The sequence below is a fragment of the Paramormyrops kingsleyae genome, chromosome 19 (assembly GCF_048594095.1).
Source record: "Paramormyrops kingsleyae isolate MSU_618 chromosome 19, PKINGS_0.4, whole genome shotgun sequence".
NCBI lineage: Eukaryota > Metazoa > Chordata > Actinopteri > Osteoglossiformes > Mormyridae > Paramormyrops > Paramormyrops kingsleyae.
In genome coordinates this window covers 5022117-5045818 of record NC_132815.1, presented here as the reverse complement: position 1 = coordinate 5045818, position 23702 = coordinate 5022117, and the positions used below count along the sequence as shown (strand labels likewise).

Genomic DNA, 23702 nt, shown 5'->3' with positions numbered 1-23702 from the left:
TAACTTCAGGTGATGTCCATCCTCAGACGGGTATCGATTTTGACCAGGCCCCCGGACTCTGGACAGTGTTCAGCTCGCCTCATCGGCCAGTCGGTGTGGTAGCTTCACTTTTAGAACCTCATCTACTGTAATGTTCGGGAAGATTATTTTTTAAATGTGCAATTTAATAAAAACAAGGTTAGACCTTGTGGCCCCGACCAGTATAAGTGGATGGACGGATGGATAGAAGATGATTCTATTTTAGCAATGATTTAGCTACTTTTGAGCTTTTTTTCATAAGGCATTTTAACTTGGACAATTTTAACGATGAGTGGAGTTAAACACAGACAGGCTTTGCTTGAGTCTTACGGGGTGATTCTTTTGTCCTTTGCTGAGGCCCGAGCAGGGAGAGTCCGTAATTCACTACTTAAGTCATAATTTATAAATGCTCGATTTAAACTGCTGTGCAAGCATTCAAAGCTGCAGTGATTTATGGAGTTGAGGGGCTATGGGCAAAAAAATGAGCATGCAGAAATTTTCCACATGGTATTGTTAAATTTGATTACCTCAATCTGCATGTCAGACTGCATGTTAAATCTCGCCTGGACTGAATATCATTAAGAAAAGAGAAAAATCTGATACTATATATATATTATATATTCTATATTTCAACTAATTGCCTTTTAAAAAATAAATAAGTATATACTGGTAAATCTTGTAGCAGCACTGTCTTGTTGGATATCTTCTTTCCTTACTTGTTAGTTTATTTTAATTATGTTCATTAATTACGGAAGTTCTTCAGAAGCTTGACCCAAACTCCTGAAACCCAATTATATTTAAATTTCATTATTGCAGCAGCATGACACAAGTGTTATAGAAGTTTTCAGCTACAGGTGTGAATCAGAGAGGGGAGAAAGTAAAATAGAATGATATATTTGTATACTTATTTTAAGTGCTTGGTTCCACCAATTAACCCATGACATTTTATCACTACCTGTGGTAGTAATAGTGAAAGCAGGATGCTTATTAAAATGGGATTTTTAGCGTTCATCTCATCAACAGAGCAGGGGAGCAAAACATTTTAAGTGGCGGGGAAAAAAAACGTCGCATCGCTTGATCATGCATGTCACGTCCTGACCTCGAATGTAGCTAGGAGCTATCAGCGAGGGACAGGCCCTCCCCCCACCGGTGATTTAAGATGTTCTCCAGTGGAAAGCCCACCATTAGCAGCCTCACCTCCCCCTTGAAGATGGAAGTCAAAGTAACCGCAGTCATCGGCCGATGAAGACGAATTATCGGGATTGTTGAGTTCTATGATATTCCGCAAAGGGACGCTCCAAGCCGGGCTTTCAATGAATCATTCAGAAGGGGGCTGGCCTGGGGGTGTGGTTCAGGAGAAAGACACAGGACCGTGTCAATAATTGATGCTCTGTGTGTGAACTGGTTTTCAGATGAGGTGGATCTTAAGGTAGGAACCTGTAGCACTTCTGCAGCAGGCAGCAAACTTTTAATACTTCTCTCCAAATATTTTTACCACTAAGACAGGAAGGCATATATACATTATTAATAGGCTGTTCAAAAGTACTTTTTGTACAGAATCGGTTTTGGTACTTTGGTATCTCAGCAGTGGTGCTTTCGACTTGCAAGTTTTCACAACCACCCACACATGGTGCTTGTTGGCAGGCAACCTTTAAGCTAAATAAAATTATAGGTAATAGTGACTAATAATAATTTGATGAAAATAATCATAAAGCTATAATAAGATCCTGTTGAATGTGGCTTCCAGTGTCTTAACTGACTACAGCTGAACTGCAGTTGATGGCTAGCCGGCGCTGCATCCTGGCGTTCCCGCTAAATTCGCACGAGCCCGCACGGATAAATCACTTCTCTCCAGGTGGTGTCAAAACCAAACCATAAAACAAGTAGGCGCATAATGAAGCAAGGTGACACGCATGACTGCCAGCCCCCTAGGGACTGTAACTAGCTGATTCGGGATCCGATTTGCCTAATGGGATTACCAGAACTTCACGGTGTTAAGTAAAGAAAATAAGCACGTCATCGACTAATTGAGCAAGGAAGAGTAGAAAGTGGAATGGATGCTGGCGTAGATACGCCATTCTGCAAATTGTACGACACTTGGATTGGCTGAAGCAGTAGTTGGCTGTTTTGGGTTTTTACTAATTCATTCGTTTATCATCATCATTATTAGTTGTTTCTTTTTTTGTTTTTTTGTTTTTTTACCAAGACACTAGAATAAATCCCTCCCTTCATAAGTAGCGTTATCCTTTAGAACAGGGGTCTCCAAATCCGGACCTGGTGAGCTACTATTCCAGTAGGTTTTCTATTCTACCTGGCTTCTGATGAGCCACACCTGTTCCTGGTGTTTACCTGAGAAGTTGGGGATCCCTGCCTCAGAAGGTAGCCTGGGAGCTCGTGTGACAGCATTAGACATTGGGAGTTAAAATCCTCGGTGATGCTGAACTGTTAATTTAGCGCAACACGTGTCGCTCACGAATAAGCCCGTACATTTAAATGTAAATGTTGTGTCTGCTGTTATTCAACACAGTGTCTTCATGTCTACAGGGTTTGAATTGCCTTTCCCATGATAATTACAAGTAGCTAGCAGATGAAGTTAATCTCTTCTGTATTTAAAAATGTGGCATGTTTATCCCAGGAGAGAGTTTTCACGTGGCATCATTCTGTGCTTCACATAGCCCCAGTGCCGAGTGAGTAACACCTTTACCAACACCTGTCTGGTTACTGGAAACCGATGTGTGACTGTTTGATGGTGATATTGGCTACAGAAGAACATTAAATCATCTTAAGAAAGACTGGGACAAACAGACCTTGGACCTTTCTGATTTTAATCTTCTTTTGCTGAAAATATTTTGAGTCTGAAAGCCAGGAACTTTGTCCTTTATGCATGTTTTTAAGATCCCGTCAGACTGAAATTGATTTGCCTTTTCTGCCTGATTTATGGCGCAGTCATTATCCTTACCTACAAAATAATTGCAATATTTGACCCTGAGTTTTGTGAATGTGGCAGAAATAACACTTGTTTAGAATAATCCCTGACGACTCAACTCCAAGAACCTTGAAGTGTTTATACCTGACTTTGGAATTACGAAATTATATTTGTATGAAATGTTTCATATTTTCAGTAGAGCAGTAGAATGTCACTCACTATAGCGCCACCCCCACCCCACACCCCCCTACACGTTCTTAAATGGAGGAAAAACACACAAGTGCCTAAAAGATTTCTTTTCACGTTTTCCTTGTCTAGACCCTGGTTAAAAGTCTTTGTCCTGGTGTTGTTTGTTTGTTGACCCCTCCTGGGCGTCCTCGTGTATCTTGCTTCACCGGGATGTCAGTCCTCAGCTGACAGATCTCAGATGGAGACCCGAAATGAAGCTAATGAGTGGAGCATTGCAGGAAAGTGTTCCCTTAAACATTAGCGGCAAATCCATTTGCTTGAGTGCAAGCTGTGCTTGATAATGTGTCGAGCATCATTAGCTTGGAGAATGTTCTTTGGAAATAAAGGACTTTGAGTAGGGGGGCATCCTAAAGAATAGCTGAAGTTTTTCTTTTTAGGATCGTCTCTGAATCTGAGCCAGCGTTTGCCGAACTTTGTAATGCGTTCCTGAGAGTTTGCCCTTTTTATTTCCAGTCGAGTCTTGCTCTTCATATGCATCGCTTTCACTTTGTCATGACTGTTTGCTTTGTGCCACGAGCATAAAGCCGTGTTAAATTAATTCAAACACATGCAGTTCACTCCTACACCTTTTTAAACTGAAATTATTTATTTTTGCTGCTTGCAAGCAGTTTCTCAATAAGTTCTTTTGAAAATAATCTTTGTATAGCACCCTTACTACAACATAGTGCACATCAAATGTTAATGTCACCGTAGATGGAAAGCCTAACGGTTAAAACACCTGCCTTTGTTTAAAAAGACAAAAAAAAGGGAATCAAATCAAATTGCTGCTTTCATGAAGTAGGATGACTGTAAGCTGGAGGTTAAACAGGCCGTCTGGTCTGTTATTGGAGTTAAATGGCGTGTTTTATAGTCAGGTTGGCTGGGTTAGTTAATCTGTAGTGTCAGTGGGAACCCTCCCATGAGCAGTTGTAACTAGCTGGTATGCTACCAGTCAAAACTTTTTGCATACGCTGTGATTTTCTACATTTGCAGGTTACTCACTTAACATTTCCTAAAAATGCACTCAATATTGTTTGCTATCAAATTTACAGTACATTGAACCATTTGAGCACCTTTATTAGCAAGAAAATGTCATATCTTTGATTCTTCAAAGTAACCTCCTCTAGCAGTTACACCAGCAGAGAAACACTGAGGCATCCTTTCCACAAGAGACATTAAATACTGCTCTGTTTCATGGGATGAAACGGTTAACTAGTGCATTTAAAGTTAATGGACAGCCTAAAATTTGACTCTGCCATCACCACACAACCAGTTAATAGGATGTCAGACATGCACTGTTACGTACTCTTTCCATGTTATCAAGGAAGCTTATTTTATTTGACTTTTTCATTTATAGTTGTTCACTCAACTTTCCAAAGCTTAAGAAGAATAAAAAAAAAATCTGCAGTTTATGAAATAAATGGAAAGGAGGTAACCAGTGGTTTATAATAACGTCTGACTGGTAGTGGATGTAGGACCCAGAGTCTCAGGCACCTAACTCTCCGTAAGCTATACTGAAATAAGTCCCGCAACCCCCCCCCCCCCCCCGCCCCCAACATTACTGGACTGTTTTATGCACTACAGCTGAAGGCTTTACTGCCTTTGATTTATCGGAGGCGTCTCAGGAAGACCTGCATTGTGATCTGAATCATTGACATTAATCAGCTTCTTAGGTAAGCAGTGCCTGACCTTTGGGTGCCCTGTAAGCGAAGGGTAGCAATTGCGTCCGCCCGTGACTTACCGGCATGCGGGCGAAGAGGCACCAGGAGCAGTGCAAGCACGCATTCTGCTTTTCCATATAATCCTTCCTGCTGAGCAAAGAGTAATGCGATTCATCCACCGTGAATAACTTCTCTGCCGTTGTCTGATCTGCATAAAAAATGTAGAAATCAAGACGTTTGTGTATCTTGAACATTAATATATAAGAATTTGGAAGCATTAAAAGCTATCTTGAGTAAAAGGGTAACATCAGTGTTGAAGGACAGGCTGGAACCAATTAATGACACCTACGTTACAAGATGACCCCACAACTTGAATATAAACAAGCCAAGCCAACAAAGGTGTTTTATTTTTTTTTGAGAATGCTTGTTCATCCGTTTTTGTTAACCTTCATTAAAACTATGGAAAGAGTCTGATTGGAAGGAGTTAGTCATCAGCGAATCAGTGAATGAGAATTAATTTCATACTTTCATATCTTTCCAAGCAGTAGAAGAAACAGGCTGTGACAGGCAGTATAACTGTTGAACACACAATCTGCAGCAGCTTATGCTTGGGTCTGACTACAGCCACCGCGAGTAAGTCTGGAACAAGGTGTAATGAGGACATGTTTATTTTAAGGAAGAGTCCAATATGTACTGTCAAGCAAACTGCGTAGTCTAGTAGGAATGGAAAATCGCGGGCAGGTAATGTGTGTTCAGATTCCCTCCCTTTGCGTGTTTGGCTCGACCACATCCATCCACATCCATCTTCAGTGCCAAGCTGTCAATAGTATCAACACTGCTTTTGTATTTTGAGGAGCTGTTTCATTCAGAACCTGTCTATGCGTTCTATTGTAGTAATGTAGTCTCAACAATAATTGCCGCAGCTAAAATTTACAGTCCTATTATTAATATAGGTGAGGAGAGAATTCCATTGAGGCATGTTGTCATAACCGTAACGGTGGTAACGCTTTACATGAACTGCACCCTCATAATGCATTCATTATGCAGTCGTAGTACATTTGTGGAGCTTCCTAACATACCTTAACAGCTTTATTATACGTTAATGTTAGGATGTTAAGGTATACTTAACTTCTGAATGTTCTATGAATGCATTATGAAGGTGCAGTTAATGTAAAGCGTTACCCTTTATTTTTTCTCCCCTGGACACATACAGGGGGTAATTAAACTAAAACAACTTTTTAAACGAGATGAAATGAAGTCCATATTATTTAGCCGGCGCTTCTGTCCAAAGTGACGTACGCATGTGGCAAACGGCGCATTGCAGATGTATATGCTGTTGAGGAGGCGACTGGGCGTAAGTGCAGCTGGGCTGAGCTTCTGGTGGATTCCCTGGGACGAGTGTAGGTTGGATGGGAGCAGGAACCAAAGGGGAACCAAATAAGACGCCTGTTCAAATCAGCAGAATGTGCAGAGCTAAGGATGTTCCAGGAACACTGAGAAGGTGGAGATGGAATCTGATGACGAGATGGGCAGATTATTTCACCGTCGGGGAACGACACGAGAACCACCTGGAGCAGGGGTGTCAAACTCCAGTCCTGGGGGGCCGGAGCCCTGCAAATTTTTGGGTTTCCCTTCATTTAACACCCCTGACTCAACTCCTTGTGCTAATTACCACACAGCTCTTCAGCTGAATCATTTGTGGTGGAACAGGGAAAGAACTAAGCTACACAGGGCTCCGGCCCTCCAGGACTGGAGTTTGACGCCCCTGGCCTGGAGCGATAAGATCGGATACTCTGCTGGCCATTAACCGGCGACCTTGCAGACACGGGCCAGAGACCCCCATCCCATAGAGCCGGTGCATAAGGTATGATTAAGCAAGTATGTATGAGAGCCGTGTGTTATTGTAATCCTATAATGTCACACGGTGATAGATGCTTATTGAAAATGTTCCGTCTTTACTGAATACGCATGTTAAAATCTTCCAGCATTACAGCTGCCTAAATTCACAGCTAAATCCGTAAAGGTCACCAAATTCTGCTAAGAAAGATGAGCTTTCATGGGACTGTAATCTAAGAGCTGGACAAGTAGACAATTCAGGTGGTTATATTAAATCTTTTTTTCACCAATGGTTAGAGATTCCTTTTGAAGATTTCAATTGTTTCTGGAAATATGGGCTTAGAAAGAATCATTGCGGAGCTTTTGACTAAAGGCGCAGTATCTAGTTGTGTGCTGGTGTCAGTGAGCTGGCAGAGGTCAGTCTTTGTCCCTTGTACCGCGACCGTAGCATTTATCTCATGAGTTACTGACTTTTAATAGGCATCAGCATTGGTGTTGAATTCATTTTTAAGACGGCAACATTCTCCAGGCTGTTCCCAAAAACAGTCCCATTTTTTTTAAACAAAGCCTATGTTGGTATAAGCACATAGATTCTAAGCAGCAGTGTAAGGGTTGTAACGTAATATAAGTAACATCCGCTTGTGTGGATGACTTTATTGCTGACTGGAGAGGCTAATTTAACCTCACGCACAGTCCCCAGAGAGGCATTTCCCTGAAACCGCTGATTTACAGCAGTTGAGCCCTAATAGCAGCAGCTTGATAGATAGGAATGGCGAGTACATGTGTGCGTGTGTCATTTTAATTTGTGACGTGGTGTAAAATCTCTGGGCTCGTTCCTCACCGGGACCGACTCCTGTCCCTATCCTGGTGGGCCTTTGGAAGAATCAAATAGTTTTGTGTTATGAAAGGAGCAAGTTAGTCCATTGTTCAATCACTTTGTAATGTCTATCAGAGTATTCATGTTTCTTCAGTGCCAAAAGCCTGTCTCTCCCAATATAATAAAACGTTTCCGGAACTTTTATTTAGGGGATACAAGCCGCACTTTTAAATCTTTTACTTCTCTGCCGTCTTTTTTGATAACTGGAATGGGAAAAGGCCTCTGCTTTCATGTGGGCTCTTAATTTCATTCGACAAAGTTTGTTTTAAACAGATTACAGTGGAAAATGTCTGGAGCCCCCAGCACCTGGAGCCTGGCACCCAGCCGCCTGGCCAAAAGCTCCCCGAAGCCTCAACTCGGCAGGCTGAGATTTTTGGCTTGGGATGCAGATGAAGGAGGCTGTGATTTATGCTTCGGTGTTTAGCTGAGGCTCGTTCTGCGGGATAAACGACGCGTTGGTGGGGATTGACGAGGCCTTTGACAAATATTATGAAGCTGTGAGGTAATCTGTACATGAGAAGCCAATGTTTAAATGTAAATTACTTTTTATCGATTTGAGATGCAGCCTATGTTTTGCCTAGTCAGAGTTTCAACTTCTCTAAAACAGTTCTGACATGCCAAAATGGACCACAGCTGTAATTTATTCCAGATCTGAAGTAAGACGTGGTTTAAGATGGTGGTCTCAAAATTGATTTCATTGATTGAATGATTGACATTCCTATTTTTGGTTCCTCCAATTTAATTTTCCATTTTTCTGCTCTGACTCTATAACGTTGTTCCCAGCGTGTCTACTTGGTAGCGATCTGCCGTTACCGGTGTACGCACTGTGCGGTCTCTCTCTCAGGTCTCACTGTGCGGTCTCTCTCTGAGGTCTCACTGCGCGGTCTCTCTCTGAGGTCTCACTGCGCGGTCTCTCTCTCAGGCTGAAAAGTCGCTGCTGTTTCTCTCAGCCCTCTTTCTGCCAACACGACACACCTTTTTTTAAAAAAAAAAAAAAGTTTTCCCCCCCTCTGCCTCAAGAAGTCGGATGCATTTGTTAGCTATTAATGATATTTATTCCGTTTCTGTCATCATGCACAATCCACCTGTGTTAGATTTTAAGTCCTGTGTTTGACTTTCTACTCCGTTAGAGTGCTTATCAGCGGCTTCTCAGGCTGCACAATTTGAATAAAAAAAAAAAACGAAAGCGTCCATCTGAATTTGCCGCTCGATGAACTAAGCTACCTGGCCTCCCCCTCCCCTTCTCGCTCCTTCTCTGATACTTTTTATTTTTCTTGCAGTTGACGCCATCTTGGATTTTATTGTCCTAGCATTTATTTATTTTTTTTTCAATATGTACGAAGTTGTCCCCGGCATTGGCACATTAGTGCCGCCCCAGCTGTAAATAAGAACAGCGCGTCGCCAGGCGGTTCCCTGATGGTGCCCCCGCACGCCTGCCTTCCTCCCTCCCGCACGCCTGCCTTCCTTCCTTCCTCCCTCCCGCACGCCTGCCTTCCTTCCTCCCTCCCGCACGCCTGCCTGCCTTCCTCCCTCCCGCACGCCTGCCTGCCTGCCTTCCTCCCTCCCGCACGCCTGCCTGCCTGCCTTCCTCCCTCCCGCACGCCTGCCTGCCTTCCTCCCTCCCGCACGCCTGCCTGCCTTCCTCCCTCCCGCGCGCCTGCCTGCCTTCCTTCCTCCCTCCCACGCGCCTGCCTTCCTCCCGCGCGCCTGCCTCCCTTCCTCCCGCGCGCCTGCCTCCCTTCCTCCCGCGCGCCTGCCTTCCCCCCTCCCGCACACACTGAGCACTGATAATACTCTATTACGCAGGGAGTAAATAAATGATGGTCTGGATAAAACACCCCCCCGCACGCCATCTTTGGGCTCATCATGCAGACAATCTATGAATGTGTCACGGTGCGAATGTGTCGGGGTGGGCTTGATTATTATTTTAATTTTTTTTTTTTCTTCTGTCCCCTCCCTAAATCTTGACCTTCCTCAGAGTTGCATTCTTGCTACTTGTGTGAATTCTTCATGCTTTGTGGGAGGGGGGAGCCTTAACTCCATCCCCCCCCCCCCCCGCCCCCAAGCACCTATATGGAGCCATTACATGAGTCAGCAGTGATTTGGTAAACAGAGACAGACTGGAATGTTTTGTATTCTTGGATCTGACCTCATGTAGCCAAAACCTGTACTATGTCTTTGTAGTAATTCTGTTTACTCATTTCCTGTTTACGCAACAACACTTCATGATGTGGCCATGCGTCATAAGTGGAGACAAAAATAAAAAAAATACATGTCCTCACGTTCCCTCCCGCTTCAGCCAACTTCTGCAGTCTTTGATCTTAGCAGGGGAGCATGATGGACGGGCGAGACGACCCGAAAGCCCCCATGTTTCACTCTACAAAAATTGCACCCTGACATCGAACACAGATCCGTTCTGAAAGTGTGGCCAGGTAGCCCCTTCACAAACCAGCGAAAGCTTCGCATCTTCTCGAAAGCTGCCACTAAAATCAGCCGACCAAGTTCACGTCTGTTTGGTTCACCCTGACTTCACCCTGCTCATGGCAAACCAATGGAGAGACCTGCATCTCCTGATTTCTCTTCTGATTCCGCTTTGGTGCCTCTCACCACTCAACAATTTATCCTCTATTACTTTTCTGTGCTGTGGTAACTTTGTGGGTAATAAGGTACCAGAGTGTTTCATTTCCCTGATGAGAATTGTAAGAATTAGTTTTTCCTTCCTGCTCTCTGCCTTGACGCGAGTCTCTGCTCTCTGGGTGAGGGAGGGACAAAGCCAGTGGTTCGCTACTCTTGTTTATTTTCTTTTTCCACCTGGTTTATCCTGAAGAAGTGATGTATTGGAGCATGCCTGTGGGGATTGAGATGAAATATAATCACATTTGGGGTGGAGCACTGGGTCTAAAATGTGTTGGGGAAACCCCTCAAATACTGGGCAGGCGGCAAATTGTTTATGGATGTGGTGGCACCTCCTGAGTAAACACTGCATTAACTATAGCAGTTTCTGCATGCAGTGGAGAGAGAACCAATCAGATTATAGAGGTGGTGGGTCCAAGCAAGTAGAGGCGGGACCAACCAGTCAGATGTCTGTCCTGCCGCCTCTATGATCTGATTGGTTATCTCTGAACCAATCATTTTTCCCTTTTAGCTGTCTGTGGATGTGGTGGTAGCTCAGTCTACGCCGAGTAGCTGTGTGTGGATTTCATGCCTTTTCTCAGTGAGATGTGATCAGACACGTACCACGTATTGTGTAATTTTCAAGCCTTCTGTTTTAGTGTTTCTTTTTATTAGGGTAAAAAAACCTGAGCCTACACAAGTATTTCTGCCCAGTGATATGGGTCACAGAAGAGGATGAGTAATAGTTTATAGATGACACTTGTTTTAAGTGGGGAAATAGGGATGGTGATCCTTTAAGGAGAGGAATCCCTCCTGCCTGGGACTTGCTTTCTGCCTTTGAAAGGACATCCCCAGAATCCCGTCGGCTTTCAGATCTGACAGAAAGTGGTAGTGAACCAAAAAAAGATTAAATGGAGGTTTTGTAACAGAACAGTGGTAATGATACACAGGGGCACTGATGAGATCAAAATGAATTCAGTAAATGTTAGCATACCAATATCCCTAAATCATATGACAAAGTGAAGCTGCACTATATTTAATCACTATTACACTTGTGTTTCTGCTAAAGGGACAAAGCCCTAATTCTCTCCCAGCTTGCATCATTTGTTGGGGAGCTTTGTGCTTGCCCTATTAGTACTAAGACTCGTGTTTGAGTATTGTTACTCCATACCCAAAATTTACCCAACGTTTCAAACCACTTTCAATGATCTAATACTATTTACAGGTATGGTTATTCCTGCTTGCTCTTCAGGAACCTATCGCTGAGAAAAAAAAAGAGTGAAGAAGAAATGGTGCTGTAATCAAGGTTTAATGTAATCCGGCATCTTCTGATGTTACCTGGCCAACAGGTATACCTGACGTGCATTTGTGTAAGAGAATGTGAAATACTATCGATAATTCGTGTAATCAATACATTGGTTAAGTGTGTAATGCTGGTGTGTGTTTCACGTAATGAACCGGGCCAGCTCCCTGCTCTGAGCTCGTCAGCTTGTCGGCTACGTTCTTCCTCCTGACTCCAAGGTCGGCCGCCGTTACTCATACATGGCTTTCAGCGCCCGCAATGCAAGAAAGGAGCAAATTAACGGGGGTTTTCAGGTTGTCAGGGAAGCCGCACTGCTTCAGTTTTAGTAGGATGCGGTAGAGAGTTATGCACTTCCACTGATTTTTCCAACTTATAATAAAGAGCTTCCCAATTATGTATGAACAGGTTCAGATGGGCTAGTCTGTTTACTAGTTAACAGATGGGCTGTGTATATTATGACTTCATCACTTAAGCCAAGCGCATTTGGCATCTGTAATTGCCTTACAGGTGTGTGCTGTTTTCCCCTCCTGCTTCTCCACATCTCTGAGCAGTCTTTGTACTAAACTTGCACAGTGACAGTTGTTTCAGGTTGAAGAGGAGGCAGGAAACTCTTGTGGATTATATTTAGCCTAAGGAATCGAGAAGTTGCCTCGGGGAGATTCAAACATGCATCTTCACAGGCATCAGAAGCTGGCTGCCTGGACTGAAGAGAGAGATTTTTGTTTATTTGCAGCGAGCGTTCTTTTGTCATGCAAGTCCTTTAAGGTATCATACGTTTTATTTAGATTCCTCTTCACTGACCTATAAAAATTGCACTTTTTGATGTGATTGGTAAAGCCAACAAATGGCTTCTGTTCTGGATCCCTGCCTTGAGGGGACGGGGTAATTTTGAGGCTGTCTGCATTTAGACATGTTTACACAAACAAATGGAAGCTGAGATCCTGTAAACACTCCTTTCTTTGTCATTTTGCCCCCCCCACACACACACACACACACACACACACACCCCTCCACTGTGATGCTGGCGTGTACTTGGGGTTTCCAGAATTTGTCCCTGTTAAGTACTGAAGACACCATTAGCCAGATGTAATGTCCGAGTAGCTCCACGCTGCATGTTAGTGACCCCCCCCCCCCCCCCCCCTCGGTGTCTCCAACATGTCGGTGTCTCCTCATCGCTCCTTGGGGAGCTTCGTAAACTGCTGTAAAGGCAATTAAAAATAAATGATATTGGATTCAGTCCAGCCATTGCCATGTCACTGGGGTTCAAGCAAACTTCATAGGTAAAGCTTTATTCCCCCTGGAGTGCCTCTCTTTGTGGTTCAATGGGAAATTGAATTATGGGAGATGCGTGGGTGACTGCCTACTGAATCGGTTCCTGCCTTATCCCAGTAAGGTCCGCCATCAATGGGGTCGATCTCGGGGAGCGGGGAACACAGTGTAAGTCTGGGCTAATGGAGAGGTAAATGAAGTAAACAGCAACGTTATTAACGGACAATTTCAGAGGTCTGCCCACCACCAAGTTTATCGTCCTGCTTGCCATCCATTTCATCTCATTTAGCTCCTCATTGTGTTGGCGGTACTACAAAAGAGAAAATATCTCCCAGTAAGAACTGGAAGTTCCTGGATTCCAAGATGGCAGGGAATGGGGTGGAATTCAATGGCACCACAATTGAATGCACATGTACCTTTTGACCTAACCAGCTTGACCAATTAAGGGAGATGCCTTATATTGTGTAGGCCTGACTTCACTGTTGGTTTCAGGAGAGAAATCTGTGGTAATAGATTGTTTCATCAGGAGTATTTATTGCCGAGTGACCCTCTCCATTGCTCTTTCACGAGGGGCAGACAGTCCCCATTTGAAAGCCACTATTAGATCTTAATTTAAAAGTAGGCAGCAGTGGTTGCCTTTAAATCATTTTATAGGTTTAAAGAATAGAAAATAATCTGGCACTATCTGTTTGAAAGATGAAAAACAAATGAGACCTGACACTGTCGCTGGAGTCGCCGGGCGATCGCCAGTGATTGGAAATCGTGCCCATGCTGCGACGGGTGTCCATGAAGGGGGGGGGGGGTAGGAGGGTGTGTGAAAACAACTCCAATCCAATAACATTAATTTAGGGCTGAGTCCATTCATTTTCCACTGATCTATTCCAATACATTTAAACTAGACATTTAGACTGTGCAGAGGTATCTGGTACTTAAACTTCGTCTCTCACAGATCGTGTTCCATTACTTGTTGGGCTGCCCAGCTGAGACTATAAGTAACTTCTATTACATTCGATTTTTCCCCCCTCCCCTGTAACAAATATCAAATCCAGTGTGGATTACTGTTAATTTGATTGTTTGGGTTTTTTTTATATATATATATATATATATATATATATATATATATATAACCCTCTTACTGTGGGCCATCGTCCTGAGGCTCATCTTATCAGATACCATGTTCTGGTTCTTTATATGCAATCTGGTAAGCAAATATTATTTGTATTAATCAGCTCTTTATTTTAATGGAAAACCTATGGATACCTTGGTTTATATCCCTAGTGCCCTCTGACTTTCTCAAAGGCTGCATTTTCTTTATTTTTATTGGACCCGAGTCCGTGTGGCATTCATTGGCATTTAAGGATGATTGTCCGGGTCACGGCCTCTCTTCATTGGTTGTTTACCTACCCCGTGGTGTTAGATTGGAGGTTGTTCAACCCAGTATGTGTATGGCAAAGCCTTGGTGGAAAACTTCTGCATTTTCATGTTCTAGGACAATAGAGATGACGCGACTGATTTCATCTGTCGGTAATTTGCGATTATTCGTTGGGATTACACCTTCTCAGTCTGTCCCAGAGTGGATGTAAGAGAAGGCTTTGGAAGACAAGAATGTCAAATTGAGTTTGAAGTGCTTTTCAGTCAATGACATCCCGTATAAATGGTTGGTTTGATGGTTGCATCCTAGTCATGTTTTTTTTCTTTTTTTTCAGTTTTATTATGCCAGAAGCTTTTCGCTGCACTTTCTCCTTTTATCAGTGATTGCCGCAGCATTCCTTGTTTTTCTTTGGTGTTTGATTCTGGTGCATCATCCCTTGGATGTATGGTATTACCTGATAAGTATGTCTAGGGTGGTCACACAAAACCATTACATGCACACACACGCTGTGTGTTGTTGCGAGCTGTGATATGCACACCTGACCTAAAAATTCAGTTTGATTTGAACACATCAACTTTCGCCTGTTTAATCCCCAATTACATTTCTGGCCTGTTTTAATTTATCCCCGCCTTCTGCTGTGATAAAAAGAATGACAGATGTATTGGGGGGAGGGGAGGGGAGGGGGGGGGGCGTCGGGAAGCTGAGGCAGTCTCTTGCTTGTGCTTTTTTGCCGTACCCTGAGATAAAGGCCTGTGTCGTTCTGCACCACGAGGTTTCACAGCCGATTTTTTTTTGTAACGTGAAAGCAGCAGACTCCGAGTGCCCTGGTGTAGCACACGGCGTCCCTGCTCCTGAGTGACATCATGAACTTCTGTAAGCTACAGCTAAGCTCTCCCCATGCAAATAGAAGAGTCCTCTTACAATTAAAGATCTAATCTTTGCCTTCCATCCTCAGAAGGAAAGCTGGCTTCCCTTAGGACGACACCTGTAGCTTCTTATTTTACTGTCAGGGAAACATTGATTGCCCCCCCCCCCCCCCATGTAAAGCTAGTGTCTTTAATCAAAGAATATAAATAAAGATTCCACCGAACCCTGAATATATATCTGGGTTTTGCAGTGTTGTTCAAGAATCGTGGGTAATATTGTCCATCCCAGTTGTAAAAAAATAAATGAATAAACTGCTGAGGAAAAGAATTGCGTGCAAGTTTAATACCGTGAGCTTTATTCCGATTTTCCTCTCATGAAATGCTTTGATGGCTTGATATTGCTGTGGAACATGGCAGTGACTCACTGCGGTATGACCTGTTTTCACTGGATGTCATCTTAAATGTATTCCTGTTCAGATATTAACATAGTCAAACGCCTGCTTCTTCAGATCAAACCTCTAACAGTCAACTAGCAGGAAGAGCCTATATGCATGTCCTAAGGGTAATTTAATTATGCATCTAATATTGGCTAATTGAAATGGGTTAGCCCCCCACTCTGGCATTTTAGCAATCCTTGTTATGATTGGTTGTTTTATTGATCAATGCCATAAAGCACCGTGACACTGCAGTTGATTAAAAAAAACACAATGGTTGAATTAGCAGTGCTTGCATCCCTGTTAGAGCTTCACGCCTCCCCACCAGCTTAACTCAGTCTTTAGGGTTACCCTGGTTGACCGTCAGTGAGTCGCGATCAGCTTGTCTCGTTTGGGGAAACTGGTGATTGTGAGAGAGCCGGAATGTGTGCGGTAACCTTAAAGTGCAGAGGCTTTTGTTTAACCCGCTGATCCTTTGTTCTTCGCCAGTGGTTTTATTCATCTGGAAAGTCAAGTTAACGGGAGGTCGCAGCACCTAATCGCTCTGACATTCAGGATTCATATATCTCCTTTTTAATTTTAGCTCGGGGAAATGCTTTGCATTTTTAGGATTTAAGCTCTTGAAATCAATAGAATTTATTATGGAGGAAGGTCTAATCTGTAAAGTTAATGCCGGACTTCACAGCTATTGATCAGCGCTGAAGGGTACACAAGCTGTTAATCATTGACCAAGGCAATAGGATAAACAGTGTTGATAGGAGATAGATGGGTAATTGTCTATTGTGCAAATATTATTGGTCTTTGTCTCTCTGGATGGGCTGAAAGTTGATGGGACATTGGGAGTCAGAAGCAATTCATTTCTTCTGTGTTATTGCCTGGCTGACATTTAAATTGATGGAGAATGTCAGTGATCTATCTAATTCTAACCTGGAAGTTTTATTCCACCCCCAACCCCCCCCCCCCATCCTAAACTTACCCCCCACTTATGGGCCATCATACGAATCGAATGCATACAAATAGGCTCGGCTGCAGTTTATGACCAGATGAATGACACCTTGAGGACTTTGCCGTGACAGGTCCTCTCTCTCCCCTCCTGCCAGCGCTGACACTCCTTTGAGGATGAGACTGAATCTTTTGGTCATTATTGAATGTTTTCCCGTGCGGGGGCCCGAGGTCTGGGGGTGGGGAGGGTGGTGGCGGATATTGACGGTGGGCCGGCGTCAGACTATCGCCGAGCGCGACGCGCACGTCACAAACCGGCTCCCATCTCGCGAATCCTTTCCTAGAAACGACTCGGCTTACGACGGATCCGTCACCCTGCCGCTGCGGCGCCGTGCCTCCAGTCCAAATTATCTTTGAGACGACACTGTCCTTGGCTAAGCTTTCAAACGGCACGATTACCTTAAAATGTCTCCATTTCGGCCTCTGTTTTATTTTAAATGCTCCTGACCCCTGCACACCCCACCAGCCCCGACTTGGGGAGATTTAATACGTGTGTAAATCTGCAGAAATAGCATGCTGTCGCAGGCTTGGAGAAATGCTTTATGTATTCCCCTGCGATTGACTGCCAGATAATGACTTGTTATAAGTAAAATACACCTGTAGGTGGTGACTCTTTGCTGCTCTTGTATCTCATTTTTCATTTGAGGTTATTGCGGAATGAGTTCAAGTTGGCAGCCTGAAAAGGCTGTGGTGGTCATTGTCATAGGCTGTGAAATGGGGGGAGGGCGGGGCCTGGGTGTTTTATTAAATGCTAGTGTCTGACTGCCCCTCCTTGTAGCACAGATAATCTGTAGCTGTTCTAGGGGCGGAGTGGCTTCACCAATGCAATAGACCACAAGCGCTTAAAAAAATAAAACAGCTGAACAATAAATCTGAATCACTGTCTATTCTCATGCGTGTAATCTGAAGTCTGGCCAGCGTGAGATTGGGCAGCGTCCAGTGTCTGTATAGCCGGGTCGTAGGTGAAGTTTTTTAATAACCATAGTGCAAGCATGGCAGTCAATCTCTGGTCCATGTCAACAAGTACCCAGTCTTTTTACCGAGGTTTAAGTTTAATTAGGTGATAAAGAATAGGTTCTCCTCAGCCAAGCTCATCAAAGTGTGGGTGATTGAAGTCACCAGGGAATGTGTTATGGAGGGATAATTCGTAATTTAGCATCTAAAGTAATCATTTCTGGCCTGCAATATCGTGCGAAGGTTTTCTGGGTGGTGGAAGCTCATGTGTAGAAGGGAACCTCCGCTGCTGCAACTGGCCTGTTATCAGATTTGACCTGTCATAAACAGATTCTATATACCGCAAAGCTAAAAAAAAATGCTAGCTTTAATAGGGTAAAAATAACCACGAAAAACAGCATGACGCACAAACGCCATCGATCCATGATGTCGCTGAGCGTGTGCGTGCTTGACAATGATCCTGAGAATGAGGGCACCCCTTTTTGCATTTCTGATCAAAGATTTTTAGCTTTGCAACAGCATAAAGGAACCACCCACGCAATCAGTCGTATTGATTCTGTTGCTGTCACTTAAGTTAATCGTTATTGTTTTAGTTGGGATGACAAAACAAGTTTAGTCTGTGCGGAGTGATAAAATCACTTGTTTATTCCGTTGTCAGTTCAGTATTAGCCGTTAGCAGGAAGGCTCAGCCATCTGCTACACGACCAAGAGAAAATAGTTGGTAATGAGCAGAGAGGCAGGATGAACTGAAGAGGTCAGTCCGAGGTATTTCCAGGAATAGACTGGGGGCCCTTTTGCAACTAAAAATGCAGGAACAAATATGTTTTACGTAAAAGAGAAAACCGGGGAATTGCAATTGCTGAGAAACGCACAAATAAATGTTACGTACTTGGTGTTAGAATCCAAAAACCGATTTTTCGAGATGCTTAAACATCCATTATTTATGTTCCAAGCAAGGAGGTTCCGTGTGTAGTTACAACGTGAGATACAATCGAAATCGTCACATGTATATTTCGTTTTGGGTTCTTGTTTTTTTTTTTTTTTTTTTTTTTTTTCCCCTGTCATTTAAAAATTTTTCAGGATGTTTGAATGTTGAAAAACTTGAGGGGAGGGGGATAGATGTGTAGAGAGTTGTTTTGGAGCCCTGGGAACCATATTCGTAACTTGTTGTGTCAATTTGTGTTGCTGTCTGTCTGATGGTCCAGGTCTCACAAATCATAAAAAGTTTGTCTTGTCACCACTTTCTTTTTGGAAGGGAAATCTTGCTGCCAGTGTTCAGATGATAGGCACAGAGAAAAGTACGGTAATTAGCTGCGAACCATTTAGGACTGGTGGCCTCTTGGCTTTCTGCCAGAAGGTCCCTCAGCAGGGTCAGCCCTGTTTGGCAGTTTTCACTTACCTGAGACACAGTCCGCCCTGTGTAGCAAGAAAGTTTTCAATTTTCTGCAAAACGGGCAAATTTCGACATGAGTGTTTGAATTACTTCTTTCACTGGGGAGTCCAAGTGTGGATTTTTAACGGACAGATTTTAGATCCGTGGTCGTGGACTGATTTGCTCAACTTTTACTCCTTTATAAAAGGATGTTTACCCTGGAAGAACATTTGCCAGAGAACAAATTTTGAATTTTTTACAACTGCTTGCTCAGTGATAACCCTGTGAATAAACTGAACTAGTTCTCCCCTTACTAGCCTAGCTGGCCGTACTAGCCTAGCTGTCGCCCCGTACTAGCCTAGCCGCCGCCCCGTACTAGCCTAGCCGCCGCCCCGTACTAGCCTAGCCGCCGCCCCGTACTAGCCTAGCCGCCACCCCGTACTAGCCTAGCCGCCACCCCGTACTAGCCTAGCCGCCTCCCCGTACTAGCCTAGCTGCCGCTCCATACTAGCCTAGCTTCTTAGCTATCTCACTGCTCATCCTGTGTTGCTTAACTTTAAAATGCAATGTTTTCAATGTTTTATATTAATTAGACGAAAGAGGACTTCTCGGGGGTCTCGTTTTATCGAAGACCACACGAGTAACATTTCAAGCTAGATCCCTTGACCACCATTGTAGCTGTAACAAAAAATGGCCTTTCTTGTGACTAAAGGGTGGTTTTTGCATCATTGCCTATATTGAGCCGGTAAATTGGACTATTAAAGTAATTAATACCCTGCATGATGTTATGCTGTGATGGATTGCTTGTTGGGGTTATATTGACTTTCTCCCAGGGTGATGCATCGTCTAATTTAGTGGCTCTTTAGATTCCCCTGGGTGTCGTCGTTGCCGGCCTCGCAGGTCTTTCACCTGCATCTGCTTGCTGCTCTTGCATCACTCATTCGCTGCTCCCTTTTCCTAACTGTGACACTGAATCTTGTTAATGGCTCATTAGTCAGATTGTGGGTATTTACTGTAGTAGGCATTAAAAAACGAGGCTACGCTTATTGGTCTTTGGGACAGTTCATATAATGTGAGTGTGTGTGTGTGTCTGGGGTCATATGTATATATTACATTGTGAGTAGGAAATGTTTGTGTAACAAAAAGCTGCTATTTTGACCTTGTGGGAACATAATTGTTTCAGTCCCCACAAGGGGAAACTCGCTTTAATAAAAATCTGGGTACAATAAGACTCCCTTTGCCACATGTAAATGGTAGTAACTCATTAATAAGAAATCTGTGTTATAACTTGTTTAAAATTGTCTATTAATAATTTACAAAGTGTTACAGCCTAATTAATAACCAGATTATAAACCATTCATAAACTCATTATATGAGTAGTCTTATTGTAATGTGGCACCAAAATCTGTGATTGTAGTCAACTAAAAATGGTAAAAGTCTTGTATTTTGTTTGGTTAGTTATGGTTATGGTTAGGGCAGGGTAGAGGTTAAGGTTGTCATAGTTGGGGTTAGGGTTATGCCCATAGAAATGAATGGAGAGTCCCCATAAAAATAGATACCTAATTTGTCTGTGTGTGTGATCTAATTTTAATCTGTGCAATGATTGTGGGAGTAACCCTGCCCCCTTGGTTCCCTTAACCAGAACCAATGCGGACCCCGAAAAGCCTGAAGATCGCAGAGACCCAGGCCCGTTTCATTGCTGTGGACTGGGAGTCACTTGGCTACAACATCACCCGATGTCACACCTTCAACGTCACGATCTGCTACCACTACCACGGCGCCAACGACGAGACGAAGGCCGACTGCCTGGACATGGACCCCAAGGCACCTCGGCACGTGGTGGGGAACCTGCCCCCCAACACCAACGTCAGCCTGAAGATGATCCTGACCAACCCGGAGGGACGCAAGGAGAGCGACGAGACCATCATCCAGACGGATGAGGACGGTCAGTACTCAAGTATCTCAGCAAGGATCTGTGGCATCGATGCCTGTTCCACAATTTTATGTTTTCTGTTTATGCAAAATTATTTGTTTGCATATGAAGATACATCTTTCAATTCATATGTAAAACGCAGCTTGTCACGCCAACCATTTACAGTCACACAGCATACAGTGGCAGGAAGTCGCATTCCCCAGGACTACAATGCCACATATATACATAAAGTGCAGACATAGACTGGACAAGTGTAATAAACAAACAAACAAACTCATGGAATGACAACATACACACACTGCGAACGAAAACAGTGTTGGACTGTTTAGAATTTGCAATGCTGGAAGCTGCAGAGTTGCACGTAAGTGTATCAATAAGCGAGTAATAAATATCAGAGCGATAATTACTCAGTACTAATGGCAGTAACGGTGCAAATATAGCACGTGCTTACAAACACTTTTGAAAGCAGTCAGTCATACTTTGAAAATGAGAATAAAGTTTACATGGGCAAAATCGTTTGGTAAGACAGAGGAAACTGAACAAAGAGAAAGTGCCCAGCATGCCGTGCAATGCTGCAAAAAATGTTAAAGCTGAAGTGAATCTATCCAGCCTGTGTTAGCACAGAGGGGAGCTGTGCCTCATTAGCGCCCCCTGTGTTTAATTCTTTGTTATTTACCCTGAAAGCACTAAAGTAGCATAATGAACAACTGAACTCTAATAGATCAAATGCCACAGATTTTATTTGAATGCGTTTCTTTGCGGGAAACCTTTGTCTTGCGTGTCAGGCTTGTTGCTGCACCGTCGGCAGGGTGTGTTTCGTTTTTTTTTTGGTTTGTTTTTGTAAAGCCGTAGCACTCTGTCCACAAGTGCATTAGATAAAAAGAAGCTGAACCCTGTGGTGTAGAGAGCAGGTCATTTCAGACAATTGCATTGAACCGTTTGTTCTACATACGTTCGCTTTTGGATTACTGCTCTGTTTTGATTGCTGCCTTGTTCGGAGTTGTTTGGTAAATTCAGTGGCTTTTATTTCCTCTCTGGGAGCATTTTTACCTTTTGTTTAGCATCACTGTGTCACTTTGCACACACATTTTAGGCCTTTGTATTCCTTTGCCTTGGGTTCATTGACATCAAATCTAGTTGAGGTGTCAAAAGAAATCAATTAAATATGAATCGGGTTTTCAGGGCCATGGGACAGTTTGAGACACTCTTCCGAAGAGAAACCCGCAGCGATCTGGAGATGACTGATTGCCTGCATCCACTTCAGACAAGACGGATGCATGGAGGGTCACATGACCTGGTCACGCTACAGTGCACTGTTTGCTGAAGTGAAGGACTTTAGATGCCGGTGGTTTCTGTTGGAGTGGCGCCCAGTTGGCTCCTGGGTGCTTCCTCCTCAGAGACAGGAAAGTCCCCAGACAGCAGGTGCCACATCAGTACTGACCCGTCAGACGGTGCTGCCCCAGAAAGCTGGGGCTCCTGCTTCACTGCCTGCATCGTTTGTCTATTTCCCTCGTTGCTGAGTGATTGGGAGCGTTTTGCCATACCTTTGACGTTCTAACGTGTCTCAGCCAGGTTTAAATGTCACTTGTACCCTAAAAGCACTTAACCTGTAATTAACGACTTTGTATATAGTGGTTTAAGTGTTGTATGCAAGTTTGGCAGCTTATGTGTAAGGTTATTATTTGAATCTTGGCACAACGTGTATTGTAACTGTAAACGGTGAGGGAGAGGGGGGGTGCGGGCCGCAGTTTGTGAGATCTGTATTTATTACCGTTTGCTGTTCCCAAAGGTTTCATGATTCCCCTTGTCTGTCCTAATGCAGTACCTGGCCCGGTTCCCAGCAAGTCCATGAGAGCCAAGCCGTTTGAAGACAGGATCCTGCTCTACTGGAAGGAACCACTGGAGCCCAATGGGATTATCACTCAGTATGAGGTAATGAAGGAGCGGGTCACGGAAGTGTGTTTGTGTGGGGGGGTCTCTGTGTGTCTCTGCCATGTTTAGCGGGTTTTATAAATCTCAAGTCCCACTGGAAATCTGTGTATTCTAACTGAAATAACCCCGGGTGGGAATAAAATCTTTATTTATATGTTTTTTTTTTTTATTGTGTGTGACAAAAACTATTTCTTTGCTTCGTGACTTAAAACAATCCCAGTCTCAATTATTTCTTGTTAATTGCTAATAAAAACATACACAGGATGCCAGAATCCGAGATGATGCCATTAGACTTGACATTTCAATGTACACCTCAAAATATTAATGCCCGGCTTGACTTTATTTAGTTGTGGTTTTCGTCAGCTTGGATTTCCTGAAATGTGTCACACGCCGAATGTTTTTCAGGGGCCCTAATGACCACTTACTGTATCTCGTTACTTATTATATAACAGTTACACAGCACTTTGAGCTATTTAATGTAGTTACAGGGCCGCATTAGCTAAACGCCACCTGAAAACGATACGTCTGCTGCCTGGCTGTCATTCTGTACCCGATCGTGTGTAATCGCTGCATTTTTGGTTGATACGTTGTTGCAGTGTGCCTGTATAAGTGTTAAAGTACTATCACCAGTAATTTTAGAAAGGTAACCCACTGTAACCCAAATAGATCTTTGTTTTTGAACACTGCAGCCCTAACAAGTCAATATTAACATTTTTTTTTAACTATTTAACCTTTGTTTTTTCAGGCAAGTCACTAAGAACAATTTCTTATTTACACTGACTGCCACAAAAGAACCTTTTGAGGACAAGGAATAAAGACATATGAAGAAATAACAAACACAACAGTACAAACACAAAATATAATAGAAACAATGCAATATTTTCATCAGTAATTATTCAGATATGAAATAACTACACATCTATGAGAGTAAGATTTTTAATTTATAATTTTTTCCATTTTTATCGATTTATGTATGTTTACTTAATATCAGACTTGATCCGTTTCCTACCTGCGTATGAATAGTTATGGACTGAACCTCATTCTTTCCATGATACAGCTATGGATGCTGACATGGCATTAAACTGCCATGCCTTCATTATTGATGT

The 23702-nt window shown here is 43.3% G+C and overlaps 1 protein-coding gene across 14 annotated transcripts in view; it reads left to right on the top strand.

Moving 5' to 3' along the window:
* Nucleotides 1-23702, top strand: part of ptprk (protein tyrosine phosphatase receptor type K) — a 122207-nt gene that overhangs the window by 68145 nt on the left and 30360 nt on the right. For all 14 annotated transcript variants that reach the window (XM_023797137.2, XM_023797135.2, XM_023797134.2 and 11 more), the window contains exons 8-9: nt 20374-20676; nt 22487-22596. In XM_023797137.2, coding sequence (XP_023652905.1) covers nt 20374-20676; nt 22487-22596 — 413 coding nt within the window. The remainder of the gene's footprint in view (nt 1-20373; nt 20677-22486; nt 22597-23702) is intronic.